At 36.4% G+C, this 18889-nt stretch overlaps 1 protein-coding gene across 2 annotated transcripts in view; it reads right to left on the bottom strand.

Moving 5' to 3' along the window:
• Positions 1 to 9984: 9984 nt before the first annotated feature.
• LOC144445631 (uncharacterized) overlaps positions 9985 to 18889 on the bottom strand; it is a 13146-nt gene continuing 4241 nt past the window's right edge. For both annotated transcript variants that reach the window (XM_078135250.1, XM_078135253.1), the window contains 6 exons: positions 15892 to 16187; positions 14558 to 15211; positions 13893 to 14108; positions 12709 to 12828; positions 11560 to 12216; positions 9985 to 10751 (listed from right to left, as the gene is read on the bottom strand). In XM_078135250.1, coding sequence (XP_077991376.1) covers positions 10537 to 10751; positions 11560 to 12216; positions 12709 to 12828; positions 13893 to 14108; positions 14558 to 15211; positions 15892 to 16156 — 2127 coding nt within the window. In that variant the 5' untranslated portion in view covers positions 16157 to 16187 and the 3' untranslated portion in view covers positions 9985 to 10536. The remainder of the gene's footprint in view (positions 10752 to 11559; positions 12217 to 12708; positions 12829 to 13892; positions 14109 to 14557; positions 15212 to 15891; positions 16188 to 18889) is intronic.

Here is an 18889-nt window from a genome sequence, read left to right as displayed (position 1 = left end):
TTTAAAAATAATTTATGTAAATATATTAGAATATCATAAAGGTGATTTTTTGGAAATTGTGTGTCAGAACTTACTATTATATACATATGGATATGAACAAAATACAAGAGTGTGCCCTCTATGAATATGCAACTGACATGAAGCAGTTTCATCTGACACACCAAAATTTGATGTTCCCCTATATCCCTCCCTTACTATGGGATACTATTTTATCATTTTGATCCACAACAAATATTGTCATTTACATTTAAGGTGCACTGCACAATATACGTGCAAGCCAAATTCAATGCATTCAAACAAAAAATGTGGAATTAATACCCGGGTCTTCAGTAAATAGTAATAACTAATAAGTCAATAATAAATAATACTTAACTTCTATAAACAAAGTAGAATTTAGAACAAAAACTATGTAACAACTTTTTAAATAAACCATTAACTGTTCCAATCAAATTTTCAACAGATTAGCACATCATAAATTAAATGTAATTGAAAGTAATATGTTCAGAATACTTAATAAGTAGGTGAAAACAAGTTATAAATATGAAACGAAAAATATCAACATTATTTACAGTATAGTTCTAGCATATATCTGAAAAAATGCATATGTATGAATGTGTACGTACATACATACACACACACCCATATGTCATATCTCTACACATTGACAAAAGATTGGACAGGTCAAAACAACCATAATTAGCATTGTAGACTCCAATGTTTGTGCTCATAAACCATCATGATGGTGTCCATAACAGCAGCAAATTGAATGAATTAACCTGGAGAAACAAGTACATTAAGCAGTCCATGTATACTCACTGCGGTGGTGTCTATTATGTGCAACATTCCAACTGTTTTCATCTAAGTTGTAAAGTATAAACTTGCATGGTCTGAGGTATAAATCGCAAATTGACCTTGAACATTGAAGCCAAGGTCATAGGTTTAAGCTCTATCAGAAAATGTCCCTATTTCTATTTACAAAACTTCCAAACTTACTGGTAAAGATGCAATTGGACTCTAAACATCAAGGTTAATATCTGAAGCGACACTTGCCCCTACAAGATGTTGTTCCCATATACAAAATGTCTGTTATTGAGCAATATTGTTATTTGACCTTGAATATGAAGGTCAAGATTTAAGGTCAGTACCTACTGAGAAAGCTTACTTCTCTAAATATAGTTACTTGAATTATAGGTCTCCGAGATAGACCAGTAAATGAATGAGTGTACTGGTTCAGAAACTTGAATTGTCATGGTTACACTAATATTTCTGTCAAACCATGAGATTTAACTAATAAGACTTTACATGGGCAAAAAAAGTTTAACAAAACTATCTGAGAAATTTTATCAATACATACAATTTTTCAAAATAGAATCTATTGTAATATCAGTTACTGGAGTTCCCAATCTTGCAAGCTTGATGAAGTTCTCCATTTTACAGCTTTAATAACACTTGTATGGCAAACCAACAGGTGCATGAATCCAGGTGGCATATTTCATCTTAATTAACATGCCTAGATCCACCTTCCTCAAACAAAACATGTCAAGATTACAAGTACATCCTAATTGGTCATAATAGTAATAGTTGGTATTCTCAAGTCTGTTGGGACAAAATGCAGTGATGGCAATAAAAGAGAAACATTTATTTGGTATATATGTAGACACATCAGGTCTACACAAATGTACATAAGCAAAAATACACTGAGTAAGTTCAATAACTAGTGAACTATTTCCCAATTGAAACATTAATTGAATGTATGAACTGTGACAATTGCTTAACCTGGTGAAGGAGCATGATGTGACTTCATGTTGTTTCAGGAAAACTTACATGTTAAATGCCATCAAATATGTTGGCTTAAATACTTTTACAGAGTTGATATTGATCTGAAATTAGGTGGAAGTAGCATATGAGACTAATTGCTAGGCAACGTGTTTGAAATTGGCAATGTCTATCAGACCTTAAAATTACAAATAACAGAAGCTGTTGATACAACTGTTGATATCAGACCATGGACAAATGGAACCTATTACAAACAGGGAATTCAATAGTAAACAAATGAATTGCACTAGTAACACTGGGCTCAGCATGTTGGAACAGCAGACACTTGTATTACACACCATTGTCTGATAGGAACAGTGTCATACCCTCTTTATGTGTACATGGAATGCCAGGAGAACTGGAACTTTGTTTGTGAACTGTGAACTTTTATGTAAAGAGGTCATACCTGTTCTTATCAAATGATAAAATGTAGTATAAATCTCTGTACTTCCAACATGCTGAGCCAAGTGTTATTAATCTAATTCAGTTGTGTATATTCTCTGTTTATATAATGTTCCATTCGTCCACGTTTTGATGTCAGCAGTTGTACATGTTAGTTGCCAAGCAAGTCTTGTACATCACTTCTGCCTAAGTTCAGAGCAATGTCAACTCTGTACAGATAAGTGAAAATCAAGCAAACCAATGTGCACTCCATCTCATTTAGCATCCAAATTTTTTAACTCCAAAAATTCAAAAGGTATCTTTCCCCTTAAATGTGACACACGTCTCTGCCAACTTTGTAATCTACCATAAAAGAGGAGAGAGTTATACACTATATGATCAATATAAGCAACATAGTAACCTCAATATGGTTGCTTTCAACAAAAAACTTGAGAATGGTGATTGCAACAACTGTGGTTGTTTTGGTGACATTGAGCTGAAACTCTCAGTACCTGAAATAGAATATTACTACCTAGGTACCTCATAAAAATAATGAACATTTGATTTCTTGTTCAACACAATAGTTTCTGCTCCATGTGCTTCCCATGTATTATTATAGTCTTTCATGAGAATAAGTTGAACTTGTTCTATTTTGACCCTCTAGCATGAGGTAAAATGTTATTGCAGGTACTTAGAATTCATCTATATCCAGTCGTGTAGTATAGTCCATTGGATTGATATACTGGGTTCCCATCTTTAGTATAATACATAGGTGTCTGCATTCTATAGTTATTCACCTAATGACAAAACGGATTATTTATTAAATCAGTCATGTGCATGTTTGCAGGTTTGATAATAGCTGATATCCTGACCAAACCACAGTTCTGTCCATGTGATTCAAAACCAATTCTACTTTAGTTATATGAGTTCAAAGTGGTTCTTGTCCCCATAAGAAAACTGGGCACAGGATAAATTCTGAACCAGTTTTGATCCGATTTACTTTGAATTGGCAAAACCCTTAGGTGGTTTCAAACTATACATGTACGTAGTGGACAGGATCTAGGAGAGCCACTTTTGATTCAATATTGAACCAATTTCACTAATCTAAGTGGGGGCAGTAGGGCTATTACTTTGAGGTTGCTCACTGTTCAACTGGTTTTTTATGTAATGTATATGAAATTACTTTTATGACCTTGCAGTATATGTGTAAAAAAGTGAAAAAAGGGATGTTTAGAAAACAGATTGAGCAAAAGAGGAATAATGAAACACCATTGCCATTCTTTAACACATTACCTCAGTTGATAAAACAACTTTGAACAGACCAAGAAACTATGAATGGTATAAATTGTGTAAACTGCTTACTCATGTATTTAACAATATTTAAACTGTAACGGTGCTCGTTGTCATCTATTTACCTATCGAACCACGGTTGTATTGAGAATATGAAATGATGGTAATTATGATTTGAAAATATGCGAGTAACCCACACCCCCAAAAATCATTATCAAACACTTGTAGCTTAAAAATTACCTAATCACGTATAAATTATCACATGAATGCATCAGTTGCTTGCTTAATGTATCATTCTCACAAGCCAGCACACACACTTCTGCTGAAGTAATGAATATTTCGGACGATGCTATAAAATGACCTGTGGTTTACGACGTTGTAGTGTATTAACTCCAGAGTTCCTTTCCGCTATGTGTGTACATTTACATAACGACTCCATTTGCATATATTATGGTAGTAATCTTACATATTGAAATCGTAATTCCCAACATTTTCATATTCTCAACACAAACTTGGTGTGACAGATAAACAGAGTACCACTAATACCATGAACAGGCTACTTTGTGCCAAGTTTGAATTAAACAAATCATGTTTGTCTGAAGAAGCCATGGATTGGTGGCATCTTTACTATTCCTAGTCTACCCATATGATGTTATCAATCATTATTCAGCAGCAATAATAATACATTCTTTCCATTGAAGTTACTTACCGATCTTGTCAGCACGTGCCCAATTCTGATTCTCCCAGGTTGATCATGTCTTTCAAACTCCAACACCTTGTTCAGTTCCTCGATCTCAGCTATTTCTGGTGCTACACAGTCCTTCCTGATGAGTTGACTGCCATCTGCTGCTCTCTTTGAAGATAGAATATCAATAGCACTACCATATCGCAGAACATGTGTCAGGTAGGAATGCATACTGTCAAGGCTTCCAAGTTCTACACCAAGGTGGTCTATTTTCACCTGTGTTTGCTTATCGTTGCGTCGGTACTGATCATATGCGTCTCTCATTAGTCTAACTTCTTCTGCATCAACTGCAGCATGGGCCTCCTTGATTGCAGCTTTGATTTGAGATTTGACCTTTTCTTGATCATACTGGAGGGCTGAGGCTATTTGTACCACATCATCTTTGGCATTCTTTAGTTTCTCTACATCTCTACCAAGTTTATCAGTGTACCATTTCAAGGTTGGTGTGTACTTCTGTAGGGCTTCTGCAGTCGATATGACGTCATGATTTGGTGATCTATGTCTGACCACAGTGCACTTCATGCATACAGAGTATTGACAGCTATCGCAGTAGAACTCTAATTGACTACTAGGGTGGATTTCACAGAACCTCGGCTGTAGTAACTTAAACTGCCGTGTGTGTTTCTTCTGGTTGTAAGCTTCAATTGTCATTCGTTCATGACCTTGAAGTAATCTTGCAGTCAAATGAATCCGATCACACTCCTTACAGTAACTTTGATCGCAATCCTTGCACCAATGAGATGAAATATTTCCACAATGGTCACAGAGTTGGCTTGATGATTGTGAAGATGAACTTGATTGAGATATAATATCAATCAAGTCATTGAGGAGGGAATTGTCTCTCAGGCGAATCAGCCCGCCCGATGGCAAAGGCCACTCAGTTCTGCATATAGGACAGATCAATCTCCCATTGTTAGTGTTGGTCCATTTGACTAAACAATCCAAACAAAAACTGTGTAAACAATTCAAGATCTTGGGGGAATCATAACGTTCATGGCAGATGGCACACAGTAGTAGCACAGGCATTTGTTTCCCGAGTTATGGCTCAGAATATTTCTATCAGAATACAATAAAATGACGATAATATCATTAATATTGACGTATTAAACCAACACCATATGAAAGGGGTAAAATTACACTTGTTTGTGTGATCGCGCAGTTTCACTAAATGCGAAGGAAGACACAAGGTATGAAAGGCAGCCAAAATTACCGTACATAAACATGAACATTCAACCGGCCGTTGTACTCGGCAAACATTTCGAAGATTTTACCTTCCGTCACTTCCTGGTTCCCAAATTTAATAATCTTCCGATAAATCGCGTCGTTATTACAATCGGACCACGCTTACCAAAGATATCAACGGATTTCTAACGCCATGTAGTGGAATTGGAGCAGATAAATTTTTTCTAACTACCTATTTTGCATATTGTCCTAGTCCCTTTATGTAACAGTAGCACATGTTACAGCCGATAACGGCTCTCCATTTACCATGTAAACATCGATATCCAATCACGTTCTCGGAAGGTAGTTAGAAAAAATTTATCTGCTCCAATTCCACTACATGGCGTTAGAAATCCGTTGATATCTTTGGTAAGCGTGGTCCGATTGTAATAACGACGCGATTTATCGGAAGATTATTAAATTTGGGAACCAGGAAGTGACGGAAGGTAAAATCTTCGAAATGTTTGCCGAGTACAACGGCCGGTTGAATGTTCATGTTTATGTACGGTAATTTTGGCTGCCTTTCATACCTTGTGTCTTCCTTCGCATTTAGTGAAACTGCGCGATCACACAAACAAGTGTAATTTTACCCCTTTCATATGGTGTTGGTTTAATACGTCAATATTAATGATATTATCGTCATTTTATTGTATTCTGATAGAAATATTCTGAGCCATAACTCGGGAAACAAATGCCTGTGAGTAGTAGGTGTTTATCAATCTCAGAAAGAGGTATTGAGTCACCAGCCACTGTCGCCATGCCTGAAGAAGTGATGCACGTGGTTCAGTCAGGGCGGTTTCAGAATGTCACTTACGCCCAAGAAGCGAAATTCTTTCGTTTATGGGGGGGGGGTGCGTCTGGTCTTATTGCTGAACGTATATGTCAATATGATAATTAATCAAGAATGGGCCCTGACATCTACTATTGTATACTGTCACTAGAATTAGATTTAAAAGAATACCATTTGCGTTTTTCTGATGTTACTTTAATTGCACACCTAGCTTTAGATTATATATAGAGAAAAAACCGTGTCGAGTACACCACCTATGGAGCACTACAATTACTGTCATGTATATTCAAGGTAGTCCCGGTCCTTCCTTTTCCGAAACGCGTATACCGTCGACCAAGAAGGACTAATCCAGGGCTTTTGCAGAACTACAGTTACTAGTATGGTCAAAAACATAGATGTCATTAATATAAAAGTTAAATTTGACACATCGATCAGAAAACAGAAAGCCAAAATGATAGGCAGGTAAATCATGACAATTGTAATTAAATATCACAATATTAATGGGCACACAATATTTATGCCTGCCTATATGATTTGGGTATAACCGTGGGGTGTTCAATAGCCGCCGGCGGAAGTGGACTATTTGTAAATGATGACGTAATATACTACACGATTGCGAAGAACACAAGCTTAGGTACGTAGAAAAGAAATGCAATAGACAGCCCTAGACATGTCCACCAGTGAGTGAAATGCATAGATTTCAGAACTTTTGATACAATTTTTTTTATGTTCCTAAATACTGGGGGGGGGGGTATCATATTATAATTAGCTTATTGAAACTTAACACTGGGATGAGATTATTGTAACAGCATGGCGACTACGCTTGACATTTGCCCGGGATTTCCAGTTAGTCTTGCTTCAATTAAAATCTTGAAAAAATGAAAATATTCTGTCGTCTACACAACCGTATAACATCGCACTTGTGTTCCGTTTGTGAGGGGGAGTGGCATCGTTGTAAACTAGGCCTCTTTTACAGCACAGACCATAACGCACCTTTTAAGACCACCATCCGAAAAATACAGCTCTGGTTTGTGAGAATATAAATTGTTTTATTCAATATTATTAACTACAACTACTACCTGAAAAGATTATAGTTTGTGAATTTTAAAAATCGTTTTGAATTATGGTTTTGTTGGGTTTAACGTTTATAATGTTTCTACCTGTACCATGTGAATAATGTGATTAAACAATGGACATGAGGTGACCTCACTACAGATTTCACCTAAGCTTGCAAATGCCATTAAACGTTGTACTAGTGGGACTAATTGAGATGGACGCAAGAAAGATAACACATACAAATCACTTACACGGTGTCTTTTAAATTTACTCGGCATTTTGATAAACTTTGGGTTCTGAAGAGTAATTTCATAATCGTACACCACCCTATTGGGTGTGGTTTCAGAGGCCAGTTTGAACTAAGACTTCTGCATATTTGGGGGGGATCTTTGCAGTTTGCAACATTGCCCCATGGGAGTCAGAATAAATGCATATCAATAGCTAAACAATGAATATTCGTTTTCACTGAAGGTAATACGTAGTTAGGCATCATGAACTCTCCAATTCCCAAAATTTATGACAATGCTTTATTTCCTGGAGTGACGTCCCCTTTTATGTTATTTACTTATTCTGTAGAACACCGTCGAGCACCAAACATCTTCTCGATAGATATGCACTTAATGGATTATAAAAAGAATGACTAACTTAAGCACTTTCATGACATCTGTTTCACTTTCAACGAATGATACCAGACGACAAAGATTTTATAGATTAGTTTATTACCAATATTGAAAGCTACCATATGCCTCCACAAAAACTGTGTAAACATGTACAGTTTAAGATTTTCGGCGAACTATATCGTTCATGGCTGACAGCACATAGGAGTACGCGTTTGTCGACTTGAGAGAGGGGTACTGAATCACCTGACGCAGTCGCCATATTGATCGACACAGGTAACAGAGATCACCTACCTGGTGTGGAATGTCAGTTAAGAGGCTGGTAAATATAGTAGTACAAAGTAGGTCAGGTCGGGTCAGACCAGGCCAGGCCTGTTTTCTTTCAGAACCAGTTTCATATTCATTACATTACATTACATTACATTACATTACATTACATTACATTACATTACATTACATTAAACACATTGAAATGTTACTTTGGATTTATTTTGGACTTTTAGATTTTTCAGAAGATTTTGCCAGGTTTAATAGTTTACTCAATTCACTGTAAATTTTGAATAAAATGTTTTTTGTTGTTTTTTAAAATCATCAAATTCGACTCACAATAATAACATTGACACGTTCACCATTTTTGGACTTCATGTTTCTGTTTATCAGACAACTGTCTTGTTAAAATAGCTCTTAAGTAGTTTTAATGAGTTAATGATTTTCAGTAATTAGGCTGTATTTTAAGAATCCACACTTCAAATTTCATGTAATTAGGTACATGCATTGATTTGGTGTAATTACATTGTATTTGCCAGTTAAGCGATATATTATGTAAGATAGCTATAGCGTAGATGTATTCCAACATTACTGTGTGTAGGAATTCGAAATGAAAAGAATTTACCCTTACAGAAGGCATTCAGTCAAAATCTGGTTAGTATTATGCTATATCTCAAGAATCCACTCTTCAAATTCAATATAATTTGATGCGTACGTTAACCATCACAAAGTGTATATGTCCTATAAGTTTGGTGACTTAGTTTATATAGTTTTAGTGAGTAATTTGCATATTTAATGGTTTTCAGTAATTAAGTCAGATATGAAGAATGCAGACTTCAAAGTCAGAAAAAGTTGGAACATTCATCAATCATAATGAGCACACGTGTTCCATTTAGTTTTAGTGATTAAGCCATGTCTTAAGAATAGAGAGGCTGCCAAATTTCATATAATTTGGTTCATATATCAACCATAAAAATGCACACATTTCCTATGAATCTTATTGACAGAGCTTTTAATTTTATTGAGCAATTTTTAATGATTAATGATCTTCAATAATTGAGCTATATTTTGAGAATGTACACTTCAAAGTCCATATAATTTGGCACATACATCAATCATAAGAAATCACGCACATCCTATAAAGCCCGTTATTGGAGTTTTTAAAGTTTTAATGAATAATGTGCATACTTAATATTTGGTAATTAAGGGGTATCTTTTAAGAATGCAAGATTAAAAATGTCATATAATTTGGTGTATTCATTGATGATAACAAATTGGACATGATTATTATAATTTTGGTGGTAATAAGTTATTTGCATAATTATTGACTTTGATTACACTATACCTTAGCATGCATGCTTCAAATTTCATCCACCTTAAATCAACCATAACAAAACGCATGCACATTTGCCCTTTTACTAGCCTATTTACTTTGTCATGCAGTGCAAAGAGATATGAACGGAAAGGTGCTTCATGAGAGAAGAACGAGTTAACAAAGAAGTTCACACGGGCATGAGTAGATTGCAAGGTACGCCGTGATGGGGCGCCCCCATAAATCGGACAGGTGGAGCGACACGACGCATCTTACGATCTTGGACATAAGATGAGATTAGCTGTTTTTTTAGTATCGCCGCACAGAGAGTAAACACTGTAAACAGCGGAATCGACCACTCTGTGTAACAAGTATTGTCGCCGTAGTTGGCACTCCACTCGTCGCAGGCTTACAACCTGAGTGGATTGTCCTCAACGGCAAGTTCGTCTATCCGATACAGATACCAGCTGAGCGCCACACGCGACTATGTATTTCATATTGTAGTTTATTGACAAACAAAACGGAGCATAACAAAACAAAGCGTAAACATTAACATTCAAACAACAAACTAACATTCGACTGAAGTGTACAATTTTGTATGATGCAATTTATATTCCAATTGTGAAAAGTGTTTAGATATTTACGGCACTCATAGCTGAATCCCTGACTAGTGTGTGTAGGGAACATAGAGAAATTTTTACATATACATTGAAACATAGTTCACCATAAATTTTAAATGAACAAAACTGACTCTGAAAACCGTTTTTTTAAATAAAGGCCCAGTTTGGATAAGGATTAATGAAATTTAAGTTTGAAAACGGCTGTCTGGCATAGAAATAGTTGGTCCTGGAACAAAGGAATAATGTTTATGGCTCCACTTATACGATAACAATAATGACAGAACCTGGGATGGAATCTCTAGCCTTTGAAAACACATTTCGTTCGTCATTTCCCAGAAATCTGAGAAGTTCCGCCGAATCTCGACGTTTCAACATGCCATGCTACACTTGATCGTAGAGGGCGCAAATCCAACAACTCATCATCAGTCAATGAAGTCTCGCGCCATAACTCGAATTTTTGCATCTTTCGGACTTATATTCTCGAAGTATTTCTCTCCCTTGAATTTGATATTTCTAATGGGAAACGATGTTGCAACGACTTCCATTCCAGACTCTGCCGATAACTCCTGACACATCAAGTTTGTGTGCAGGCCAAACATATGCTGGAAACTCTGGGATCTTGCCAAACGAATACTTTCTGAAAATTTATGAAAAAAAAATAAAGAATGAAAGTTAACTTCTGTTATATTTGAAATTATGTAAAAATATACAATTAATACAAAGTCAAAATTAAACAATTTATAAGAAATAGTATATTCGACACAGAACACAACACGTCTTTTGCAACCAATTTCATGACATTTAATTTGCAGCACTTTGATGTACACATATATCATCGTTTATGCCTGATTGGTCAAATAATAGGGGACGTAGGATGCATGATATACAAACAAGCAATCACACAAGCGATACATACATACAAACGATACATACATACATACATACATACATACATACATACATACATACATACATATATACATACATACATACATCCATCCATCCATCCATCCATACATACATACATACATACATACATACATACATCCATCCATCCATCCATCCATCCATCCATGCATGCATGCATGCATGCATGCATGCATACATACATACATACATACATACATACATTGAAATGCATATGGAACTTATAAATCAGTCCGTATAAATAGATGTAAAATCCGACGTTTCGAATAAATATTCTTTTTCAAAGGAAATATCGGCGAGATACAGAAATGTCAGGTTAACACCTGAACATATCTGAATGTAAATGTACATACATACATACATACATACATACATACGTACGTACGTACGTACGTACGTACATACATACATACATACATACATACATACATACATACATACATACATACATACATACATACATACATACATTGAATAAATAACAGTACTACAAATATGCATGGAGTAAATGAAAATACCTGACGAAAGAAACTTCATAATCTCTGTTTTAGAAACAAAGTCCTCTGAAGACCGCACTGCAGATAACACCTGACAGGCCCATCTTCCAGGGGCAGTCGCACCTAGAATACACTTATAGTATATTTCCATGGTAACCATTGTGTTAATATAGCTCTGCCATGGTTGACACGCTATCCCCTCGTAACTTGGATAACACTGGTAAAATAGATCGGCACACAACATGGTTGCTACCACGTGACCATTCTTGTCACGAAGGAAGAACGACAGTGATTGACAGGTGGTGTTATACATGACCTCTGCGATGGCCGCCGTGGCGAAAATTCGCTTGACTTCTACATCCAAATCCAAACACCCCACCATAGGTTCATTCTGGAGTAGGAATTCGACACTGAGTTTCAAGGCTTCGGTTCTATCTGCAGTTGAGGCCTCACTGTAGGGTATTAATTCGTAACCGTTGTTGTCTAAAAAGTTGGCATCCATGTCAGACGTCGACTGCAGTGTACCAACTCTCATACCAGTTACCAATGTGAACAGAGGAGGTCGTGAAATCGTACAACATGAAGCGATTGACTCCAGTTTACTGACCTGGGACAGTTCCTGTACACCGACATTTATTCCCAGCCTTCGTATGTTTCTTACCACCTGGACTATATTATCTGTAAAAGAAAGGTGGCCATACAAAAAAAATATGATGAACTTTGAAGCCCCCAGTCTAATGTGAAGCGCTTTGTGTAAGGTTTATTCTGATTAGTCAGAAAATACCGCGAACCGTGACACCTGTTATCTTTCTTGTCACTGATTGTAACAAATCATTGTGTATCCGATGACGTCATATCGGTTCTCGTGACGGAGTAAATATTTCAGAGTGTTGCTTACTGTCACACTTGTTTACGTCTCTTATCGATGAGATTCCGTTTTCAATCAAAATGCATACAATTATGTTTTCTGAAAAAATAGCACCTGTTGTCTTGACCAATCAGCGTCAGACTTAGAGAAAAGTGCACAGTTGTGTGTCAATCATCCTGAATTCTTGGTAGGCTGTTTCTCCTTAAAGATTTCAACTTAAATTAAAAATATTTGATCAGCATAAAGGGAGTAAATATTTGATTAGAAAAAAAGAAAAGTTTCAAATTTATCCTCAAACATACCTTCCGTTATTCCAGTTAATGCAGAGAGTGGTGTATCCATGGCAACATGTTTATTTGATAAATCAAGGATTTCTGCTATAACCATTCGTATTCTGGTACACGAATCATGGAGTACAAGGTCTGAAATTTAATTGATATGTCATATGATGAACAATAATTTATCGTTGGTGCAGTATGTATACAGAATAATATATCAATATATTCTATGAGTCCTTGTGATAAGTACTAAATAGCACATCAGAGAGCAAATTCTATACGTTGACATGAAGTACTCATACTGTATAAGCCTCATTCTGATTGGATAGAAAACAGTGGACAATATATATATATATATATATATATATATATATATATATATATATATATATATATATATATATATATATATTACGCTCTGCCACTGCGGTATAGAGCACTGTCTTAGCAGATTGATACTCACCGAGTTATATATATATATATACATTGTCTATGTTTTTCATAATTATGCTATTAATAAGAACATTCTTTCGTGATTCAATACTTAATTAGTAGCAAATATTTCTGGTCAACTTTTCTTCACAGTCTTAGCTAGACTGCCTCATTAGGCCTACTCGTATGCTAAATAAAAACAATACACGTGTGAGCAAATGGTAATGTTAAAATTTATTATTGTTTGCGGTAATTGTAACTTTTTTATTTTTATTAACCTTTTGGTGACCAAGACTGGATACACATGGTAAATCTGTACAGCTAGCCAAGACTGGGTAAAACTTCTTTGACCAGAAATACATGTTATTCATGCTTTATAATGATTATAATAACCAAGTAAATATAGAGTGTAAAGTGATTATGTGTCCATGACAAATCAAATGACTTTTAAGGGGAACGCTACTCAAGGAAATAAATTGTAATAAACTGTTGTTTCTGGAGAGTCGTTCCATGATTTAACATAAATTTAGTGCGATTGCCAAGTATTAAATTGAAACTCTTTTTTTTTCACCTCCGTTGTTCTATCTATGTCCACTCTTGCTTCGTGAGACAAAGCAGGTATGCATATGTATTAGACAAACAATAAATATTCATGACCCAACGTTTATGAGAATACCTTTATTTCCTAGGGCTATGTTCCCCTTTGAAATATTCTAGCCTGTGTGGCGTTAAGTCACTATAATGTCAACATATATTGCTTTGCTTTATTTTCTCACCTTTGTCAGCAATGACCTTGGCCATGATGTAAAGTTTAAGATCATCAGAGTTATTGTACTTGAAGTAATCTAGACCAGTACATCCAAGTCCACTTCTGGTTGGGGAACGTATCACCACTTCCAATCCAGATTCAGCCGCCACCCACTGACACATAGCATTGTTGTACAGCCCAATCACTCCGTCAAAGTTGTGTCTTTCCGCACATGATAGCTTTTCTACAGAATGAAGAAAATGTCGCTGATAAATTTTACTCTGAGAATGGACAATATATATATATATATATATATATATATATATATATATATATATATATATATATATATATATATATATATATATATATATATATTTGCTTTGATAAATGGGAATAAAGTATATATATATATTAAGGTCATAACTGTCTTTAACTAAAAATATAACATAAATCAGACAATCTATCACTCTCACTCTCTCTCTCTCTCTCTCTGTCTATCTCTATTTCTCTCTCCATCCGTTCAACTGCTCATGAGTCCGTCCAACTGTCCATCCATCAACCACTCGCCCTCCCACCCAACCACCCGTCAACTAAACCGCCATCCAACCAACCAACCAACCAACCAACCAACCAACCAACCAACCAAGCATGCAACATATCGATCAATCGATTACAATGTATATGACCTACCAGCTTCCATTAGCTTGAGGAGGGATGCTTTCACTTGCGGCGCTTCATCACGATTAACAGGTGACATAACTTGGAATAGCCACTTTCCGGGGGTGTCTACTCTCAGAGCTTCTTTCGCATCCAATATCAATTGCCGTTTGAAATTGAGCATACCTTCCAAGGCAGGGGTACGAGAAGGTGCAAAGCTGCCTAATGTTGGCATCTCATCCTCGCTAAAATCTACATTTACAACAACGCCTGCAATGCAATCTTCCTTAGTGTTTACAACGAAGAACGAAAATCGACGATAAACATCCTGGTGAAACAATGTCTTGACAAATGACGTCACTGCTTTTCGTTTCATTTCCACTTTCATGGCAACATTCAATCCATCACTCCATAAAATCGAATCTATGCACATTTCCCTAGCTGCCTTTATTGTTTGTGGCGTAGCCTCGTTCAAGGGAATAATTTCATACTCTTCATCAAGGCAATGGGGTCGCCTACTCGATTCTTCTGATTTTACATCTATTCCATTGACTGCGAATTTGGATGTAAATGTTTTATCGCGGACGAGGTTGACAACGTCCTGCAACGTTTCAGCTGTGTAGAATTCTTCGATGTCGAGTTCATACCCATGTCGACGTAAACTTTGCAAGACAACGATACTACTCACTGGAATAGAAAATAATACAGACAAATGATTAATAGATATCCGTTAATTTAAAAATGAATTCTTTTATATAAGACAGTGAACTCATAAATGCCAGAAAGTACAGACAACTGATTCAGTTAGCTTCAAATCGCATCAGTGCTTCAGGCCAAGCAAAGTAAGATGTGGGGTTCCTAGTACACCATAGCTGTTTTTAGATATTTCTCATTTTATTTTGAAATTCACTCCTTTTTTTTTTAAAGAATGCAACGTTTTTCCGGAGAAAATTTAAAGTAAAACTCTGGTCTATTGAACAATAATAACCATCATTTTGGAGTAAGGTTGAATTTTATTACATAAAAAGGTCCTTTAAAATATGTAACCAACAAGCCTGTTTGAAGAAAACGAAGACAGCTCAATATATATTACTAAGATGGTGTTTGAGAATTCTGACATTAACTGCCAGGAGGTATTTGCGGCCCAATTTGAAGAGTTCTGATATATCATCAAACTATATTCTGTAACAATTTCAACAACAGTTGAGAAAATATTAGATTGTCGTATCGATAAATAATAACAATGGAAACTTCTAAACACAACTGGAATAGAGAAAGACGTAGGAAAAGTGAACACTAGATTCAGCAAAACTTTGAAAAACTAAAGGCGCTGTAAACTAAGAGTGTGCGAATTAGAACTGCCATACCTGAATTGCCTCCTGCTTGGAAGAAATTGTCTGTTAGAGAGATGAGTTCGACAGGTAAGTCAACTGCTTTGGACACTGACTTTAGAACAGCGTTAATTTTATGATCTTCTGTTCCAAGCTCCGAGCAACTATTTTCAGCCAAACATTCCTGTACGTGTGATATGTCGTATCCAACGTCATTTTGCTGTGTTCCTATCGCCTGTACTCCTGTATCAATGTCTTCTTTGTCTGCGATCGACACGTCTATACCGTTGTTATTTGCCATGTCAGGTAGTCAAGGCCATGCGTTCAACGTCCTGTGACATATTGATGAACACAGAATGAGAGCGAGCGAGAGCGAGCGAGAGAGAGAGAGAGAGAGAGAGAGAGAGAGAGAGAGAGAGAGAGAGAGAGAGAGAGAGAGAGAGAGAGAGAGAGAGAGAGAGAGAGAGAGAGAGAGAGAGACAGAGAGAGAGAGAGAGAGAGAGAGAGAGCCAGAGACAGACAGACAGACAGAGAGACAGAGACAGAGAGAGACAGAGAGAGCCAGAGATAGACAGACAGACAGACAGACAGACCGACGGAGATACAGACAGACACACAGCGAGTGACAGTGACACACAAATGATCAGTCAGTCAGTCAGTCAGTCAGTCAGTCAGACAGACAGACAGTCAGTCAGTCAGTCAGTCAGTCAGTCAGACAGACAGACAGACAGACATACATACATACATACATACATACAGACAGACAGACAGACAGACAGACAGACAGACAGACAGACAGGGACAGAGATATAGTCAGACAAACAAACACACGGAGAGTAACATAGACATATACAGTAGCAGACAGGCCGAGACAGGGACGGAGTCAGATATAGAAAGACATAGAGACGGACAGACAGACAGAGAGACGGACAGACAGCCAGGCAGGCAGGCAGACAGACAGACAGACAGACAGACAGACAGACAGACAGACAGAGACATACAAACAGGTACACACAGAGAGACAAAGGTGAATGGAAGTAAGACGGAAAGGTAGATGTATATAGACAAGGACAGCGGGACCGCAAGGCAAGAGATAAAGACAAACAGACAGGCAGATAGATATAAGATGATAAGAGAAGGGGGAGACAAAGAAAAAGACAAATATTATGTTGACAAACGTCATTAAATAAACGAATAAAAGGAACAGTATATAATATATATATACCGGTATATAATAACGCAACATTTCAAATTCACTTCAAATCTCAAAACGAGGTTGACAAAGGGCAATTTTCAAGTTATATTATAGCGTACATACACAGATACACGTGTTTGTCCACAGATATGTTAGATAACTGTAGCTTTGTAATTAGTTTGATGTTGTCGTACAAGCTGTGTACACTGAGGTAAACATTCAAATCACTGCGATTATAATCAAGTTATACAATACAGAAGTTAAACTTTAGTGTATTCTTAATTATTTCTTCTATGGCGACATTTGAAGTTAACGGTAGTGTCCCTGATATTCAAGTAAGAATCCTTGGATAGCTCTGGGATGTTCATAGTCAGCGTGGTGGTATGAAAGGGGATAACATGACCTATTGAGAGCATTGGTTTAATGATAGGGATTAGTTTTTGTGTCATCGTCGTAAAACCTTTAGACCTCTTTACGGCATGTGCTATATTTTTTAACGTCACCCCTTAAATCGACGTAAAACCATCGGCCTCTTTACGGCAACAATATACCACTCCCCCTCCGTCCACGAATGAAATATATGTAAAATATATGTAAAATGTTGTTATGAGTGGACTTTGTAAGATAAACATCATCGGTTCAAAGAAAGTTTAATATAACGTTTCGGGATTTACCCATTGAAAGCTTGTCGAAGCGTGAATTTTGAAACGTTAGGTTCCAACATGATTCAAAATAATAGGAACTTCTCGTTGTCGTGTAAAACTTTTCTTTCATAGTTGATTGGGTAGTATGAACACAAGTAATGTGTTTCATTCAAGTTTCGCAAAGGAAAGTAATGTCGTACCGTCTATGAACGAGAGACAAGATCTTAGGAGCGATATCAACAGTTCATTGGTAGGATAAAAAACTAAATTCATTTAGTTAAGCCTCAGATTCCCCCCCCCCCCCTTCTATCTAAATTGAAAATGTTTCGGCCAGAACAATCAAAGTCAATCGGTGTGTAGTTAAGAAAAACACGTTCCTTTGTTTACACTTGAGTTTATTTTAGTGCCATGCATTTACTGTAGCGAAAATTCTTCTATTTCTCAATTTGACGACGTTTTTTAAAAGAAATATTTGCATTTAGAGGAACAAACAGATCCATTAAAAGCAAAATTGATTTTGTAGGATGACAGCTAAAATGGCTCACCCCCCACTCCAAAGTAAAATAATTTAGTTTTTTATCCTACACTGAACTACTGGCCTCGCCCCTTATTTATAGAGATGACAATAGTACACAATATCGTGACGTATATGGGTACAACAGCACAAATCACTCGGCCACCGACGGCCCAGTGATATCAAATAAATAGATCCATTGATATCACACCTATCGACAAATAGTAGGACTGAATGTAAAACTAATCAGTACTATAGTCGATATGAATAAGATAAGGAATTACTCATTTATGGCGCGAATACAAACTTCAACACCAAGTTCATTATCAGAACAAACTTACTAATAATAGCAAAAAAAAGATAAACTGGTCAAGTATATCAAATGATGATGAAGTAAACATGCATTCATTTGACATTTGTTACTGTGTGTTGACATGTATTTGTTTTGTATACACGTGTCTCCTTGAACTGAGCATAGCAACGATAGAATGTTCAACCAGATGAGATACTAGTCTACATTGACCCACATAAGGTCACATCCAAAACTGAGATCAGGTCACAGTATAGTAATCATAGAGACATGTAGTAAATTTTAGGACAAATCCAGATGGGGCTGTGACAGGGTAACTGCCAATTTTCAGACCACTGTTCTAAAGTTACTTCGGTTGCAATTGCAAAACA

The sequence above is a fragment of the Glandiceps talaboti genome, chromosome 14, assembly GCF_964340395.1.
Source record: "Glandiceps talaboti chromosome 14, keGlaTala1.1, whole genome shotgun sequence".
Taxonomy (NCBI): domain Eukaryota; kingdom Metazoa; phylum Hemichordata; class Enteropneusta; family Spengelidae; genus Glandiceps; species Glandiceps talaboti.
Note: the sequence above shows the minus strand (reverse complement) of the source record. Positions and strands in the feature narration are given on the sequence as shown.